Source organism: Tyto alba, unplaced genomic scaffold (genome assembly GCF_018691265.1).
Source record: "Tyto alba isolate M040663 unplaced genomic scaffold, T.alba_DEE_v4.0 Super-Scaffold_1000006, whole genome shotgun sequence".
Taxonomy (NCBI): Eukaryota; Metazoa; Chordata; class Aves; order Strigiformes; family Tytonidae; genus Tyto; species Tyto alba.
In genome coordinates, this window is record NW_024881272.1 from 4260392 (window position 1) to 4277304 (window position 16913).

The 16913-nt window shown below is 41.4% G+C and overlaps 1 protein-coding gene and 1 long non-coding RNA gene across 12 annotated transcripts in view; one reads left to right on the forward strand and one right to left on the reverse strand.

Annotated features, from left to right (window-relative positions):
* The window catches only part of RABGAP1L (RAB GTPase activating protein 1 like), a 255020-nt gene extending 240474 nt beyond the window's left edge, over nucleotides 1-14546 (forward strand). For all 10 annotated transcript variants that reach the window (XM_042786400.1, XM_042786398.1, XM_042786396.1 and 7 more), the window contains 6 exons: nucleotides 2158-2268; nucleotides 4678-4782; nucleotides 6005-6088; nucleotides 6608-6679; nucleotides 8088-8285; nucleotides 8645-14546. In XM_042786400.1, coding sequence (XP_042642334.1) covers nucleotides 2158-2268; nucleotides 4678-4782; nucleotides 6005-6088; nucleotides 6608-6679; nucleotides 8088-8285; nucleotides 8645-8800 — 726 coding nt within the window. In that variant the 3' untranslated portion in view covers nucleotides 8801-14546. The remainder of the gene's footprint in view (nucleotides 1-2157; nucleotides 2269-4677; nucleotides 4783-6004; nucleotides 6089-6607; nucleotides 6680-8087; nucleotides 8286-8644) is intronic.
* LOC116962273 lies at nucleotides 5-16747 on the reverse strand. 2 transcript variants are annotated; one of them, XR_004407484.2, is made up of 5 exons: nucleotides 16568-16747; nucleotides 15188-15231; nucleotides 8842-14834; nucleotides 3323-3504; nucleotides 5-1421 (listed from the first exon to the last, which is right to left on the reverse strand). It is a non-coding gene; the product is annotated as an uncharacterized LOC116962273 (long non-coding RNA). The 2 variants fall into 2 exon arrangements; XR_004407485.2 differs by lacking the exon at nucleotides 5-1421 and having other exon boundaries at nucleotides 2372-3504.
* Nucleotides 16748-16913: the final 166 nt, after the last annotated feature.

Consider the following 16913-nt stretch of genomic DNA (forward strand, 5'->3'; position numbering starts at 1 on the left):
AGATCTTTAACTTACTAACAGCGTGCCATGCAAATTCGAGTTTAAGAGGAGGATAGCGCATTTCCAACCACGAAGCTTGCTTTACCCACTTGTCTGCGAATGCAAAGCAGGAACTTCGAACTTCACGTTGTGCAGCTTGCTTTGCGGACACGGAAGCTTTCGGCAAAAGCATAGCAAAAACGTTAAAGCAAACTTCTTTCTGGGTTTTGTTGTGGAAGTCTTAAGAATTTGCTGATTTTTTCCCTCTAAGCACCATCCCTGTGAGAAGGTAGTGGTGCTGCAGCACCTGGCAGCGATGCCGTCCTGGTCTGGTCCCAGTTTTTAGGTGAACTCAAGTCACTTCTGACAACTGCTTGCTGGCAGAGCTGTGTCTATAAAAATCACCGTTTCTAAGATGGTCTGAACAAAATATAGAAATAAAGACACACTGGAGCTATTATTATTATGGACTGCAATTTGGTGTTACACTTTAAATTATCCTTACAGAAGAATTTTACTTTTAAAAATTCTTAGTCTCAAACAGAATCCAGTGCAATTAAAATAAAAAAGAACCCCAAAGTTATGCATCTTCCAGCAGTGGTTATTTTAACTGTGTTAAAAAAAAAAAAATTACTTACAGTTTCTGTAACAAAACAAGTCATTTGAAGTACGATCTTTTGGAAAGGAAGCAAACTTACTTTCCTGTACAGGGCAGTGCATAGTCAGTCTAATTGCACAACAGGGTCACATTAAGGAGAGACTATTTGCAGAGGTTCTGTTTCCTGCCGCAGAGGAAGCTCCCACACATAAAAGACCTTTTTTAGCATCCTCTTAGAGCTGTAGTTGGCCTTTTTTGTTTAAGACAAGCGTGCAAAATCTTGCAACGGAAAAAAAAAAAAATGCAGTTTCATGGTGGTGAGTTTGGAAAGAAGAGAGTATCAGTGTAGCTGGTGAGCAGGAGGAAGTGAGGACAGGTAAAAAATGTGCTTATGCAAAGAAATCCCATTTTGTAGGAGGGCAATCACTGAGCAACTCTTGGAAGTTTTTTGCTGTCTTAAGTGCTGATATATATTCACTCCTAGAACATAACTTACCTTCCAAGTGAGCACAGGTCATTTTTGAAATTTCAGGATGTAGGTTCTTGTTCCTCCACCTATGAGTTTCCTTATGAACGTGGTATTCTCCCTCGAGTTTCCACAGCGCACAGATCCCTTTGCAGTCTCTTTTGGTACGAAAGATACTCAGTCATTCTGTGACTGAAGGCCAGCACATTTTTTGCTCTCTTAAAATCCATTTGAGGAGGGCACCTCTCTGTCCCACCTGGCTGCGTTCTTCCGAAGGTGAAGGTGTGTATTTGATGTGGACTCCTTGAAGTCCACTGACCCACAGACATCTTTTGAATATGATTCTGTCTCTCATCCCTAGAAGAACAGTCACTGACACTTTTTTAAAAAAAAAACAAACATGAATTACTACTGTTCATCTTTCTCCTGTGTACTTATTGTCTCTAGTTAGTGCTCTGCCCGCCAAGTGGGCTCCAGGCCTGTGCTCGGGGAGCGAGGGCCCCTCTCCCTCCAACACCTTTTTTCAGCACGTACACTGTTCTCACAGGCGCAAGAAACCGCACCAAAGGCGATACAGGTTATACGAGCTGTAGGGAGTTCCCTGCTAAATGCTGTTCTTTACCAGTCCCACAGAAAATGGGAAGTCAGCACCACGTCATCTACAAAATGGACTATTTTTATGGATTCCTGCAGACAAAATTTTGTAAAATGGAGCAGGCCGGCTTTCTACTTTCGATCAGAAACATTACTATGAGTATCTCTTAATTGGTCCCTGTTCACTGCTGCTGGGTGGTATTTTATCTGCCTCATTTCTTTTGATGATGAGCAAGCAAAAACCAAGTGCTTTTGTGGAGAGGACTGTGTTTACTTTTGACAGAGAAACCCTACAATCAGTGTGTCACTTAGGCGACACAAACATTACCTTTGGGATGTAAGTGGAATCGCTGCATTTGCACTGCTGGCTTAATTCACTGTTGTTTCCCAGAGCAGCAGTCCTGTCTTTAATGTGCACTCTTGCCTTCTCGGTGTTTTACACACACAATATACTCGCTTATTGCTCTTTAATATTGATAAGGATTAACTTCCTTTTCTGGTTGTTCCTTTCTTTCTGCAGAGGGAGAACCGCAGGCTCCAAGAAGCAAGCATGCGGCTGGAGCAGGAGAACGATGACCTTGCCCATGAGCTTGTAACAAGCAAAATTGCCTTACGGAATGACCTGGACCAGGTAACGCTAACAGAGACAGGCCCCAGCTCAGGCTTGGCAACACCAAATTTAGGAGCCCTCCTTTGCGCTCACTCAAGTGAAAGCATGAACACAACGTTAAAAGTATAATTATTTGTGCCTTTATTTTCCTGGCAGCCTCGCTCCTAGTTGCAGTCAGAAAGCTGGATTTCCACATGCATGCAACTTGTAGGCATTCACAGTGGTGTCTTGCCAACACTGACTGCACTTTCTCTCTTGTGGATTGGTTTAGCAAATATAAGCCATAACCTTTAGGCAGATACCAAAGAATGAACATTTACTCGAAACAGGTATCACATACTCCTTGAATGACTAATTTCAAGGGAAGTTGCCTTGCAGAGTGTCTACCACCTTATGTGGATCTGTTTTTCACAATGGTTTTAGTACAGCCAACAAAATTCACAGATAATGAAGTGGCATAGCACCAAGAATTAGAAGGGCCCCTGGGTGTCCTCTGATAACTGCTTTTGTTTCCTGTGAAGACTGGAATATGGAGGGCAGCAGAATTCAGAGCCCTTTATCTCAGACAGCCCTCCTCTTTCTGGAGTGTTTTATGTAGTATTGATGAATGCTGTAACAGCTGTTATTAAGGCACTAAACACAAGAGGGCCATACTCCACCACACCTCGTGATTAGTCCCTTGCTCAGTGAGGTCTGTAGTGCCTTTTATAATGTAAAATCTTTTCCTGCAAGGATCTCTCAGTTTGATTTCCTGTAGTTATTTGGCTCTATCAAACCTCAGAATTGTAAACCACAGCAGTGCAATTTGTATTTCTGTTCAGGCAGATCCTGGATGGTTAGGCTCTGCTGATTTGGATCCATGCGATTCTAAAAATCTGAGCCACCTTGGTGAGCAAACACAGGCTGAGATGTGCTTTGCGTGATGGAGTGGGCAATCTCACTTGAAGGCCAAAAGCAGTGTGCCTGAGGTGCTTGATCTTCCCCAGGAATAGCTGTACATAAAGCAGCTTTATGTCTGCTGCTGCCCACGCTTGTATTTATCTCAGGTATCGTGACAAGGCTGCCAAGTACATACCTTTGTCAGTCCCATTCTGTGCTCTCCTGCGTTTGAGCAGTCTTGCCATAGATGAGGGTGGCTCCACGAAGCTTTCCCACACCCCACCTCAGTTCACTGGCCCGGAAAGAGCTTTGTGCTACTGCGCTCCTCATCTGCAAGGAGAAGGTGGTACCATACACCACTCCAGGTGCCTGGGGAACCTGGAATGAACGCATAAAAGGGGGAGAGATTTGTAGTTCCTTCAAAGCGTGTCTTAAACAGGTCTTTCATCAAAAATAGCCCTGTAGTCCCTGAGTTCTTTTGTTCAATCTTACCAATTTTCCGTTCTTTCACTGCCTGTTTTCCTTTCTCCGTACAGCCGTACACAGACTAAGCAATGCAGGAATCCCCAATCCATCTCTTCAGTTGTGGCCCTGGTGGAGCTGCTTCTGATATCCACAACCACCACTAATCACCCTCATTAATAATTAACACCGTGGCAGATAGATAAGCTAATACCACCAGCAGTGGTGGAAAACCAAACTGCAACTCAGAGACAAGTTCTGTACTTGCTTACGTTGTTGTTTACAATGCCAGCTTTGTATTTTCAGCAAACTAAGTATTGTTTGACCACAGCCTGTGCCTGTTCTAGCACCCAGCTGCTGAACAGGAGTGGTGTGATGCAGTGTGTATCTCCCAGCCGGGGAGGTCAACAGGATATATCCACATCAGTGAGAAATACATTTCTCTCCTGGTGATCGGTGAGGATAGCGCTCACAAAAACAAAGTATTCCCAGTGTGTTTCACCATAAGCTCGGCCCTTCAAAGAAAGGAGAAAATTCATATTCTCCGGGACACATATGGTATCAGGTTTCTCCAGGTAATACTATCTTGTACTGATAAACAAACTATTTCATCTGGTGGTCCTATTGGTCTCTTTTTTTCTTCTCTTTGCCCAGACACTTTGTAAGGTACAGTGCAGGCACCTCACGTTTTCTGCAATATCTGGTTTCCCTGCTTACAGATACAAAAATGGAATGAGTTATCTGAAGTTACACAAGAGCTAAATCATGCCGCCCTTGCTTAGATTAATATTGTTCCCAACAAAAATACTCTATACATCATGTTTGTATTAGGACATAATATCTATGCTTACTTGCCATCTGGGCATAGGTAAACATTTGGCAAAAGGGTCCTTTTGCACTGTTGTTGAAACACAATGAATAACTTAGAAAATAGCTACTTGAAAAGGGAATTTCCTATAAGAAATAGGTTAGGTGAGCCAAGGGCAGGAAAAGGCAATGCTAGAACCTGAGTATTTCTGAGATGTATATACCGATGCATTTGTATTGGCACAGACAACATCTGATTTACACCAGTGTTTCTAATTCTAGGCTGAAGACAAAGCAGACGTTTTGAACAAAGAACTTCTCCTGACCAAACAGAAGCTAGTGGAGACAGAGGAGGAGAAACGGAAGCAGGAAGAGGAAACTGCTCAGGTAAGGCATTCTGCAACTTTTCCCCTTTAGCAAGGAAATGCAAGCAAAAGGATATGCAGGAAAGCATGGATGTGTTGCAGTTGTAAAAAGGGATTTTGTCTTCAAAATGCAGTCTCAATTAAAAATGTACAGTGCCAGGGTAAATGTTGGGGTTTTTTTAAAAAAGTATTTTTTTCAGTGTTTTCCTTTACTTGAGTTCTGAACGTTCAGTTTTCCGTACCTAATCCTCTTCCCGGTATTGTAATAATCATTTTCACTGGTGGTGAGCAATCGCAACTAAGGAGGCATGATCAGACCTTCTCATTATCTAAACAAGGAGCTGGAGGAGTGGTTGCCTTCTAAGAGGCCACTCTGGATTCAGCTGCTGGTTCGCTGAAATAAAGCTGTGAACATTCCTGTCTGAAGCTACAACCAACAGCAGAACAGAGTTGAGAGTTGGCAGAATTTTGCTGATTACACCTGGCCTTATACATTGTTTGCAAAATGTTCAGTTGTAGTTTTTTGATCCCACCTATCTAACGTGCTGAAAACTGACAAGCACGCAAGTATGTTTCAAAAGAGGTACTCTGATCTTTATTTTTGCCATTTGACAGTAGTGACTACAGCAATCAAATGGCAATTCTTTACGTCTCTCTGAAATGGAGGTGGCCAAGTTCTCTGTTGCTACAAAGAAGGCAGTGGAGACCTTTCTCCTACTGTTAGGGCTCTCCAAATTTAGTGGTTCTGAACGGTAGAGGAATGACTTAGCTGTATTTTAATGCAGCACCACAGACCGAACCAGATTTTTTTCTCCTGTTACGGAGATGAGAATCATAGTGCTGAGAGATTCTTCTTCCTGTTCAATCTCCAAACAAACAGTCTGTCTGCCCAAACCTGCTGGGATAATGTTGCAGAAAAAAAACAAAATCACTAAAACCCAATTAATAGTAATGCTCTTGTTTTGTGTTCTGTGGACCATGCTGTACCACCAGTTCCATGCAGAGAAAGAGGATTACCCTACAGGAGAATTCTCTAAGCAGGGATACGCTCTATCACAGTACAGACATTTTGGTTATAACTGAATATAATAATTATTTGTCTGCTGAGTAAATCAGACAGTTGTCTGAAGAGCTGGAATTTGGTGAGAACTGTTGTAAACACAGCAAGACTTAGAGACAACCTGATGACACATTCTGAGAACTTCTTTCAGCATACTGTGTAACTTCTCTCCTTCAATTCCTAGCTGAAGGAAGTCTTCAGGAAGCAGCTAGAGAAGGCAGAATCTGAGATCAAGAAAACCACAGCCATTATTGCAGAGTATAAACAGGTACTGTTCTAGAGACACTTTCTCATATTTCTTCTTTCATCCTGTTCTGAGAGCTGAATTTTCAGAGTTGCAGGTCTCATCCTTTCAATAAGATACACTACATTTCAGGCTTGCAGAGAGCAAGCACTGCAATTTGTTGTAAATCTTTTTGTGGTTTTCCTAATAGTCTCTTAATTTAGGGACTCAGGAATAACCTGTCTTTCAGCTAATTTTAGTGCCTTAGGGTGAATGCTGCTTTACTCTGTGACATCATGCGGTAGAAACATTATAAACCAATTAATCCATAAAATGTTCTGGTCTCCGTGTTCAGTATTGAATACTGCCATTTTTTTAGTCTTATTATCAGCAGCAGTGGATATCTTAAGGGGATATACTTGAGTGAGGTATATGCCTATGCCACGTATACCTGAGTGAGGCAGAATTTAAGAAATGTTGACTCTAACAAAAATCATTGTTAAAAGCACAGGTGATATTTTAGCATAGTAAACTTTAGTTAAGAGACTGCTTTCTCTGCTCCAGATTTGTTCCCAGCTGAGCACCAGGCTGGAAAAACAACAAGCTGCCAGTAAAGATGAACTGGAAGTTGTGAAGGTGAGAATGATGCCTCAACATATGGGATGTTTCTAATGCTAAATGCCAGGGATGCAGCACAAAATGTGAACTGAAGTTTAATGTAAGAACAGCAGTGTCCACCCAGCTGCACTGAGAGCCCCACATGTGAATTTGGGCATTACATCACATTTCATCAGATGTAAACAATGAAAGGGTTTATTTCCTTTCACTGTTCTTTTTCTTGTATCAGACAGGGTGGAACTCTCAAACTGAAGGGCGTATATATAGTACTTGGTGTTTCTTTTTTTTCCCTGTTGAAATGTATACTTTTGACAGAAAATGTAGAGAGAGTAGTATTTGCCTGGATGTTTTAATTAAATGGAAAAAAAAAAAAAGGCTTTCTAGAAAAGAAACAGTGTTGCTTCTCCAGTGTGCATAGTAGGAGGGGTTGGACTGGCTGAATTGGACAATGTTTATATCTGGGTTTCTGTAATTTAAGCAGAGTTGGTTTAAGTACTTCGCACAGCTTGGGCCATCCCCAGAATTTCCCTAGCAGTTCCTCTGCCTTCTCTAAACCCCCTTACCAAAAACGTTTGCACTAGAGGTAAACATTTCTGGAAGTAACAATTCCATCCCTCTGCTTTGTCACTACTGAGTAGGCAGAATTGTTTTCCCTCTGCTCTAGTTGAGGAAACAACTAGAAGCTTGCAGTAACTCAAGCTGAACCTGATTTGTTGCTTTTTAGTGCCTTTTTTACGGTACTGATAAAAAAAAAAAAAAATAATTCTAGGATTGGTGTTCCTTACAATCTGCTGAAATAGCTCAATATCCCATTTTAGTTCGTGTGAGCCAGGCCAGCTGCGCCGCATTCTCGGCCGTGAGTTCACCTCTCAAGGCAGCAGGAGAACCTGCCAGCCGTGTGTCAGGCCTTGCTGGCAGAAGGGGCCGTCCCCTGTGCAGCTGAACACACACCAGCAGGACAGTGTCGGCCCCTGCGGGGAGAGCAGGCTGCTCCCTCGCTCCTGGAAATACAGAAACGCTACCTGGCATTCTTTAAAATATCACAATCTGTATTAATTTGGCCAAGTGATTTTATAGAAGATGAAAAGTCCCTAGAGTGTAATTTACTCTTCTGAATTGTGCTGGCATAAATACTGCAAAATATTGCAAAGCTTTGATAGAAAGACAGCTTGAGCAATTCTAATCTAGGAGCAAAGTCTCTGTGCTTAGAGCATGCCAAGTAGATTTTAGGAATTTTTATACTGGTTAATGCACCCTGGAAATTGTTCATGAACTTCTCAAATTCTTTTAATGTCAAATTCAAAAACTGCAGTACTGCATAGTTCAAGATGACTGACTGAAAGGCAGTCTAACATAAAAACAGTTCTTTGGGAAGCACAGCAACACTTGTACCGTGGATTAAAAATGAGCTTTCTGGGTATTTCAGGGTAAAGTGATGGCCTGCAAACACTGCAGTGAGATTTTCAGTAAGGAGGGGACACTGAAGCTGTCTGCTGTAAGCACGGAGAATAAAGGCATAGAAACAGATGATGAGAAGGATGCACTGAAGAAGCAGCTGAGAGAGATGGAGCTGGAACTTGCACAGACCAAACTGCAGCTTGTGGAAGCCAAGTGCAAAATTCAGGTATGTGGAATCCAGGTGCAGCAGGGCAGTCTCCTTAACCTCGTTGTGCTCAGCCCAAAATGTTTCTGAATCAGGGCAAAAAAATGTTCCAGAAGGGAGCGTATACCTGTACTGCTGTGTACCTGTGAACTTCAAGACAGTTCTTTGTCTTAAAAAAAAAAAAAAAAAAGAAAACTGAGAGGGGTTTTTTATTTGTCTATCTAAATATCTTGTGCTGTTTCTGCAATGTCCATCTTGTCCCCTCCTGCCAGCGCCTGGGAGGTTGCAAGGAAAGCGCTGGATTGCAGGGCCTGAGTTTGAGGCTGCTTTTTCGTCAATTAATTGATTTTTGATCAATTCTGACTATTCTGCTTTCGTAGGAGCTGGAGCACCAGAGAGGAGCCCTTATGAACGAAATCCAAGCTGCCAAAAACTCTTGGTTTAGCAAAACCCTGAACTCTATCAAAACGGCCGCGGGCACGCAGCCGGCGCAGCAGCCGCAGCCGCCCCTGCCACCCAGGGAGGGCAGTACATAGTTCCCGCCAGCCCCGGCACAAGAGCACAAAGAACAACCCACCTGAAACCCTGGAGGCTTCTTCCAGTGGTCTGTCCTCTCGGGGAAAGGACAAAAGGCAGGAGTGCAGGCTTGAAGTGAAATTCTTCGGTGTTTTTCATTCATTCTGATGTGACCTTTGCAAAGGGGGGGAAAAAAAAAATATTCCTGTTTTATGTTGAATTCTTACTTCCCAAACTGCCTTGCTGAAAGCCACGTTCTGATACCTTCATACTTTTACACTTTATTTTATATGACTAGATGTTAAATAAATACTACAAAACTAGGTCTTTAATACATGACTAATTACTCAAAGTTATTTTTATCTTGCATAGAAGGTTTTTTTCTTCTGGAGGAAGAGAGAGAATGGAAAATGTAAAGTACTGAAGCATAATCTCTTCGTAGAAAGCACAGTGTAGTAAGTACTAGTGTGTGTGCGGGTGTCTAGGATAACTTACGCCCTGGGACCATCTCAGAAGTTTATCGCAGTGACTGCGTCCTGCAGAGAAGCACTTTTTGTAAAGCTTAGGCCATAGCAAAGATAGTCTTGTGCTCTCTTGGCACAATTGTTTATGAGCTTCCCTGACAATTTCTTGGTTTCGATTGTTTTTTCTTCAGAAATACTAGTGCAGTTCTTTGTAGCACTGTTGTTCAAAGGCTCTTGTCAGCTGAACTGGAATTTAACATAAAGTTGCCTAGTTCCCTTTTTTATTTCGTGTTTATACTAAGAACTCCCAAGAAATAATTCCTTCCACTGGGATAAACTGGAAAACTGTTCAACATTTATTTGACGTTTTTGCTGAGAAGCAGAGTGAAGACCTTGCATAGTTTTGACCTTTTGTAAATCCTGTGCAATAAAGGGTAGGTTTTATGAATAAAAGTAATTAAAGCCTTTCCCTGGGTCTATAGTCGAGTTCTGAATTTGACACAGAAATGAGGTATCAAACAAAAAACCCCAAAAGCTTGTGCTGCACTGATGAATAAAACATCACAGAAACAAGATCTATTTGCTAGAAGTATTTGGTTAGGAAACGCTACTGTTGGTATTACTTATTTTTATAGAAACAAACATTTTCAAGTGGAATACAAAACCTAGACTTTCCCGTGGGGTAGACTACTCTGATGATTCCCAAACCTGTCTGGTTGTTTTATATCTCTTAAGGTAAGAAAATTCGAAAGCATTTGTTCTGGCTGAACATAAAAGTGTTTATAGAAATACTTATTTCATGGAAAATTAAACTATTGCTTGAACTGATGGAATATTTTTTTAATTATAACTGTCATGTCTAAAGATGGTCTTGCAGGTAAATATCACTGTTGAACTAAAGGTTGTGTATTAATTGTTCCATTTACAAAATTGTTCCAGGGACATTAGTTCTGTTTTGATTTTTTTTTAATTCTAAGGAATGCCATATCTTGTCAGTTTTGTACAATAAAATTTAATGATACCCATCTTGTGCTTTGTTGTCAAGCATAATTGTGAATTATTTCAAACAGGGTAGTACAGATTTAATGTTACCTGTGCCAAAGGAATGATTCTGAAAGGCAGTCAGCTGTTTGAAGTAGAGATCAAAATATAATCACTATCCTGATACAACTAGCCTCCAGTGAAATTCTTCGAAGAGTAAGGGGTTACAAAATTTTAATATTTTAAAATGTACCTGCAAGAGCAGCGATTGTCTGGAAATATTAATACAGTGAGGAAAAAATGGGGGAAAAAGCAGAAGGAATTTCTTTTGCAAATATTAACAAAGATCTTTTTCCCAGGTCACTTTATTGCTAATAATATTTGCATAAATGTTTCCATTCTCTTGACTCTGAACCTAGCATTAGTCATTCACTTACCTGTTCCACTTCACACTCGACATGAACTGCGTAAGAAATCTGCAGTGACATTTAAGAATACCCAGTGAACATGATTGTTACATTTGAGAGTACTGTGCCGATAAGTGACACTGATGGTTTGACAAGTGTCCAAATTTCTCATTTCATTTATCTTAAATCATACTTAGAAGCGGATTTAAAACCTGGCTTGGAAAAATGCAGTAATAATTAAAAAAAAAAAAAAAAAAAATTGTTAGGACTGTGATTCCCCGAGCAGCTGAGTTAATGTAACAGCTCACTGCTGCTCAAAGATTTCACCCCTCCAACTCCCTGTTGTACAGTCATGTCCTTTGTTCTTGTTATGGCACTTACTGGAGACAATTAAAAACAACAAAGAAAAAGATATGGGTGGATTTCCCCCTCCCCCCCCCTCCCCGGTTAGTCTTTTGCCAAGTTAGTAAGTTAAATCATCTCAGAGGGTCCAATGAGTGCAAGCAGGTTGTGGGAGTGGGACTTCCCCAGTTCATCCAAAAAGACCTGTTAAATAAACTCACTATATTTTGTGGAACTAGCTTTGACACAACAACATCTTCCTCAGTATAGCAGCTCTCTGACTTCAGAAGTTGAGTTTCTGTGACAAAAACATATGTGTTACCTGCTAGCCGTGATGATTTCAAAACCTTGTAGGATGGAAGCTGGCTTACATTCAGCAAAAAAAAGTTTCAGATGGCAGTGGCTGCATTATCACTCTTGGCAATGACAGAAAGGCAGTAAACAATTGTCACCTTCAGTCTGTAGGCTCAAGGTAGCATTTGTAGCAATGGCATTTGAAAGAGTAACATTTATGTGGAAACTGTGTCTTCTCAAAAATACTGAAATAAGAGAATAGCTCTGTGGCATTGTCTTGATAAGCATAGTTATATTCAGAAACAAGGAAAAGAGCAAGACTGCAGGATTAAACCAGGCAAGCTAAAATTCTACCTGCTGACTGTACGCTGCTGTTGATGAAACTCACCTCCTGTGAGAAAATCATCGTGGGTTTTAATTAGCCCTTTCAGCAGCGTGTGACAGAGCCACATGCACAGGTATCCCAGACTGACTGATCCATCAGGGATAGCTGGCTTGTCATTTAGCTTTTCAGCAGGAAACAGCATCAGTCTCACTGAAACTTATTTTCTTGTGGCACTGGAACAGCTAACAGCTCCTAAGTCTGGAGCGATTAATATTTTATTCCGGAGTCAGTATTAAATTGTGTCCACGTCAAACTTATATTAAAAGTAATTTGAATTTTATAAATATATATGTGGAACTAAATCTTTTCAATTTTACTGAGAATGCACCGTTCTGAAATAAAGCCTTTACTTTGATTAGGGACAAACCTCCAAAGAATATTTTTAGTACAGGTGCTTTTTCCTGTTGGATTCTAATCTGTTCCTGAGATCCCCACTACTGGGGGGGGGGTGTGTGGTGGGGAGAAGTAATTTTTTTCACTTTGTTTTTCTTTTGACTGTAACACTTTACAGGATAAATGAAGCAAGGCTGATTTAGTTACATGGTACATCTGTGAACTAGTCTTGTATTATCTTTGTGAATCAAACTTAATATTCTAAAGTAATAGGACTTCACTTAGTTTAACAAATTCTAAATGTACACAGAGAAAATTAAAACCAGTACAACAGAAAATACCATGTGTGGTGTTAATCCAAGAAACTGCAAAATCCCTCAAGTCCACATGCATTCATATTTAGTAAAACCAGTCTCAGGAAAGGTAGTCAGCCATGTAATCAGTACTGCCAGCTGACAAACTTGTCCTGCCCTTTAATTAGGATATCATTTCCTACAGCTAAATTACATTGCTTACATAGGTAAGCAATTTTTTTTGTCTTTTTCCTTGTTAGGACATTTTGAAAGATTTCTCTTGGTTGGCCCTTGAAATTTCTTTTAAGATAGATGCTTTCAACTGTGCCATTGCGTTAAAAACAACTCAAAATAAAAACAGCCATTTACAAGGGGAGAGTGAGATAGAAAGTCAAGAACAGTGAGAATTCATCCCCTTGACAAAGCATGAAGTATGCCATTGACTTCAGAGTCACGATGTCACTCACTGACTGAATGTGGCAATTTAGGAGTAAATAAAATTCTGCATTTACTGGAACTGAAGTATCAAAACATGGAAGCTACATAAGTCACGCCTTCTCCGCAGTATAAAGGTAGGGCTGTTCCCTTCCTTCTATTAAGTAGTTGCAGTGAAATCCATGAAAACTACTTGTATGTGTGGGAGAACTATACCTCTTGATTTACTGTTAGACTCAGGGATAACTGGCATACTTCTGCATAATCTAATAAGCCTAAATACCTTTGGCATTGACAACAGAAACACTCTTACCTGACAGTGCTGGTTTTCTTCCAACTGCTAGAGAGAAAACCTTAGTACAGTGTTATTGTGGGAATGTGAAGATCAGGGCAGAGATTCTTCTCTCGAGGCCGAGGGCCTGCTGTGCAAACCGCTGGCTGCACCAGGCCCGTAGTGCTGAGCATACCCAGGGCGGCGAGCACACGCAGCGCCGGGCATCACGTCGTTCGCACAGACACAAAGGCTTAAACTCAGTTATTTTTCCCATCTCTTATGCTAATATCCTACTGGGAGCCATCCCATTCCCTCCTTCCAAGTAATAATACTAAGGAGACACAGTGAAGCACTCAAGTTTGGACCTTTCCAGTTTGGTGAGGTACACATCACAGCGGTCTTTAAGACTGAGCTAATCCATAGATGGGTTTGGGGAAATTCAACGAATTTGCAACTGGATAAGTAATAGCATGGATCAAGATCCTATCTTTCCCAAGTCAGAAGCCTACATAATTTATTTCAGGATCGTGACTTAACACGTACAGGTTAATCCTCTAGGAATACAGGGCTCTCCATTTCTCCTGGATTCCAACTGCTTTGCTACTGAATGTATTTCATGCTATTTTTACCTGAAAAAGAAAAAAAAAAAAAGATATGGGTAGAGAATTAGGACATTACTTCCTCTTATTTTCTTATTCAGTGGGACTTGCTTTTATTTAACCTGTAAAGGAATATATATGTATCTTTGGAAGACTATATCTTATATATAGAATAATATATAGGAAACTGAATCACAAGGGGATAAATACATCACAAGGATTTGGTATCATAAATTTCATTTGTGATTTGATACCACCAGAATCCTAGGCTGTACTCATTTCCTTTCAGTTTCTCTTATTTTTGTATTTTATATAATACATGGATGGTACTACCAATGCACGCAAGAGCAGATGTTTTCAGATTTTTCTCCAGATGCCCACTCCCTCTCCTTCCAGTAATCCCTCGGTTTGCACTGCTGCTGCTGCTACCACCTTCAAAAGCTGTGCCAGGAGCTCCCTCGAGCTTTGGGAACTGTTGCTTTCCCATGGAAGAAGATTCTCTGACTTCTCTGAACTGGGAAAAGATGGCACATGAATGCAGAAAAGGGTCTAATCAAGCATGATCTGGCTCTCTCGGTGTCTGCCATTCCAGGTGGATTCTGAGCAGCTTCAAAGCTCTGACTCCATCACAACGCAGTTTTCCAGGTTTGGAGTTGCATTTGTTATCTGTGTGTGTCCCAAGTTCGCAAATCCTAGAGTTAGGAAAAAGAGCGTCATAGCTATATCAGACTTCTAACGGAGAACACTTCAGTACTGCCAGTACTTATGTAACAAATCCATGTATTATATAAAGTATAATATGGAAATATAAGTGTAATGCTTGTTATTAAAAGTGCAATTCAATGTACATGGTCACAACAAATGTTTACTTTTTTAATTGTTACAGAATTGTTTGGATCAGTACCTTGTTATCATTGTGTGAACGATGCCTTGTAAAATAAATGGAAATGCGAACAAAATGGGAATGAGGTGCTTATTTTCAGAAGCCGTTTACTTAGAAAAGTGCAGCTGCATAGCTAAGTCCAACCCGTTGGTTAGGACAATGTCTGTGTTCAGAAGGGGTAACCTCTTCTGTATGAGTCGGGCAGGCGCTGTGCTAGGGAGCGAACAGGTCACCCTGGTCCTCTGCTCCAAACGTCAGCCTGAGGTTTCCAGCACAGAGAACGCACTGGTAAATAATGCTTTTAAAGGTTGTTGATACAGAGCAGTGGGGCAACAGGAGTTGTTGTTAAGGTCTTCATGCTTCCCTGGAGTACACAAGAGAAATATGAAGTGAGCCCCGAGGCAGCGTGCCTGGAGGAAGAGAGGGAGGGAGCAGAAGGAAATGGCAAGAAACTGAAAACTGACTCACGACAGAGAAGCAAGGCTGAGCAAGAACAGAACAGAGCAGAAATTACAGCAGTCAAAAGTATTAAAATGCTTTATGAACCCATTTTTCCATTTGAGCAATTGCTCTAGGGTTTCTTATTAATTGAGATGAGCGGCCACTGTTCCCAGACAACTGGAAAAGCACACAGCACTTCAGGGGAAGATAAAAAGGCAAAGAAGTAGAAAAGCTGAGGATTAAATTTACCAGACATAACATTTTATAATGATTTACCTCCACATGACTATCCAAGGACCGTCATCAGTTGCTATCAATGCCTGCAGACGAGCAGAAGGAATGGCTACTATGTGCTAAAGAGGCCACATCCTTTCAAAGCTCCCTCAGATGCTTTTCCCCCACAGCTCTAGACCTGATGAGCACTGAAGAGCACTGTGTTGTATTTTGTCTGCCACACTGCCTAGACCAGGATCCTTCAGCTGAGTGTCAGTACTCCTACTAACTAAGCTAGCTCCTTTTCCCCCTCCTGATGCAGGAACTGTTCTGATTCTTCTCCCACGAGAGAAGTCCTGTTACTTGGGTCCTTGTAAGGATGCGCAGAAGAAAACTTGGCTCTACCAGGGTCTCTTCTGTTTCCAGCCAGGGGAGGATGCGGCATCCAGGTGCTGCTGCAGCTTTATGCAAAGGAGAGCTGCGTGGAGCTTGTTTTTACAAGAGTGACAACTCTTCCACATGAAAGCTGCCACTCAATTGGAAGTGCCATGGGCACTGAGACATTCCAAATTTAAGGAAATAAAAGAAACACTGGTTTTAAAAAAATCTCAAGAAAAAAAGCAAATTACAGGCTCGCTTACAAATGCATTTATATATTGGTGAAAGCATTTCCTCCTCTAGCCAGAAATTATAAAGCAATACCAATTTAAATTCTAGAACTGTGAGCACGCCCTAATACAAGACCACAACTGAGAGTGGAGAAACTCAAACATTAGTAGATAAGGTAAAAAAAAAAACCACAGAAATTTTCTTGTCTCAGTGGCTGCTCAACAGGATCAGTAAGGAAACAGTTCCTGAATAAGAAACTGCCCTTAACCAATCAAATAACTGTGCCACAGAAGTAAGTTCCAGTTGACCATATTGTATTTGCCAGATAAAATTCAGCTAGCCCAGCTTCAAATGCTGTTCCTGAAGATGGACAGGCTGAAGGCCAGTCCTATGAAAATTAAACATAACCACAGAGTTAGTTACACAGATCTTTCCTGACCCTTTCTCAGTGGCCTATCTTGAAGCACTGGAACACTCGGGTACAACGTCTGTTAAAACTGCTGTGTGGAATACAGACTTAACATAAACCCTTGGCTTCAGGTTGTCTGTGAATTTGCCTTCACCTGATCTGTTCTCTCCATATCTGTGCAAAAAACACCCCCTCTTTACAGATTTAATTAATTGTTGGATGTTCACTTTAGAAGAGAAAAAAAGCCTAAGCCCAAGTCCATAAATCAGCAAATGAGCTGGCATTCCTCAATTTGATAAAACTGATGTTATAACTGGAGCCCTCTTTTAGAGAAACCTATGTTTTAAACGCTGAAGGGCTGTACCCTCCCTGGGTTCCATTGTTTATAAACACATCTGGAGGCAAAAGCTGACTCTTCCACTTACCTGCTTACAGAAAGACTGCCACTGCATTTTTTTTTTTTTTTTTTTTTGCCCCCCTCCTCTCTGGGAAATTGTAATGCCCGACCGCGATCTGGGAATACAGGAACTTTTTTGCTGTTCGGCACACTAATTTAGTAACGGCGGTGAGAGACGCCGCGCGGTACTTTTTTTTTTTTTTTTTCCCCCCCACGGGTAACTACAACCGGGGTCGCGGCAGCACTCGGGAAGGTCGTTTCAAGTCTCCTCTAAAAGAGTAACGGCAGCGGCCGCCCGGACGAGGCTCCCGACGGCTCCCAGAGGCCGGAGAACACCCTCCCGGTGCCGCAGCCCCTCAGCCACCGCCCCCCCG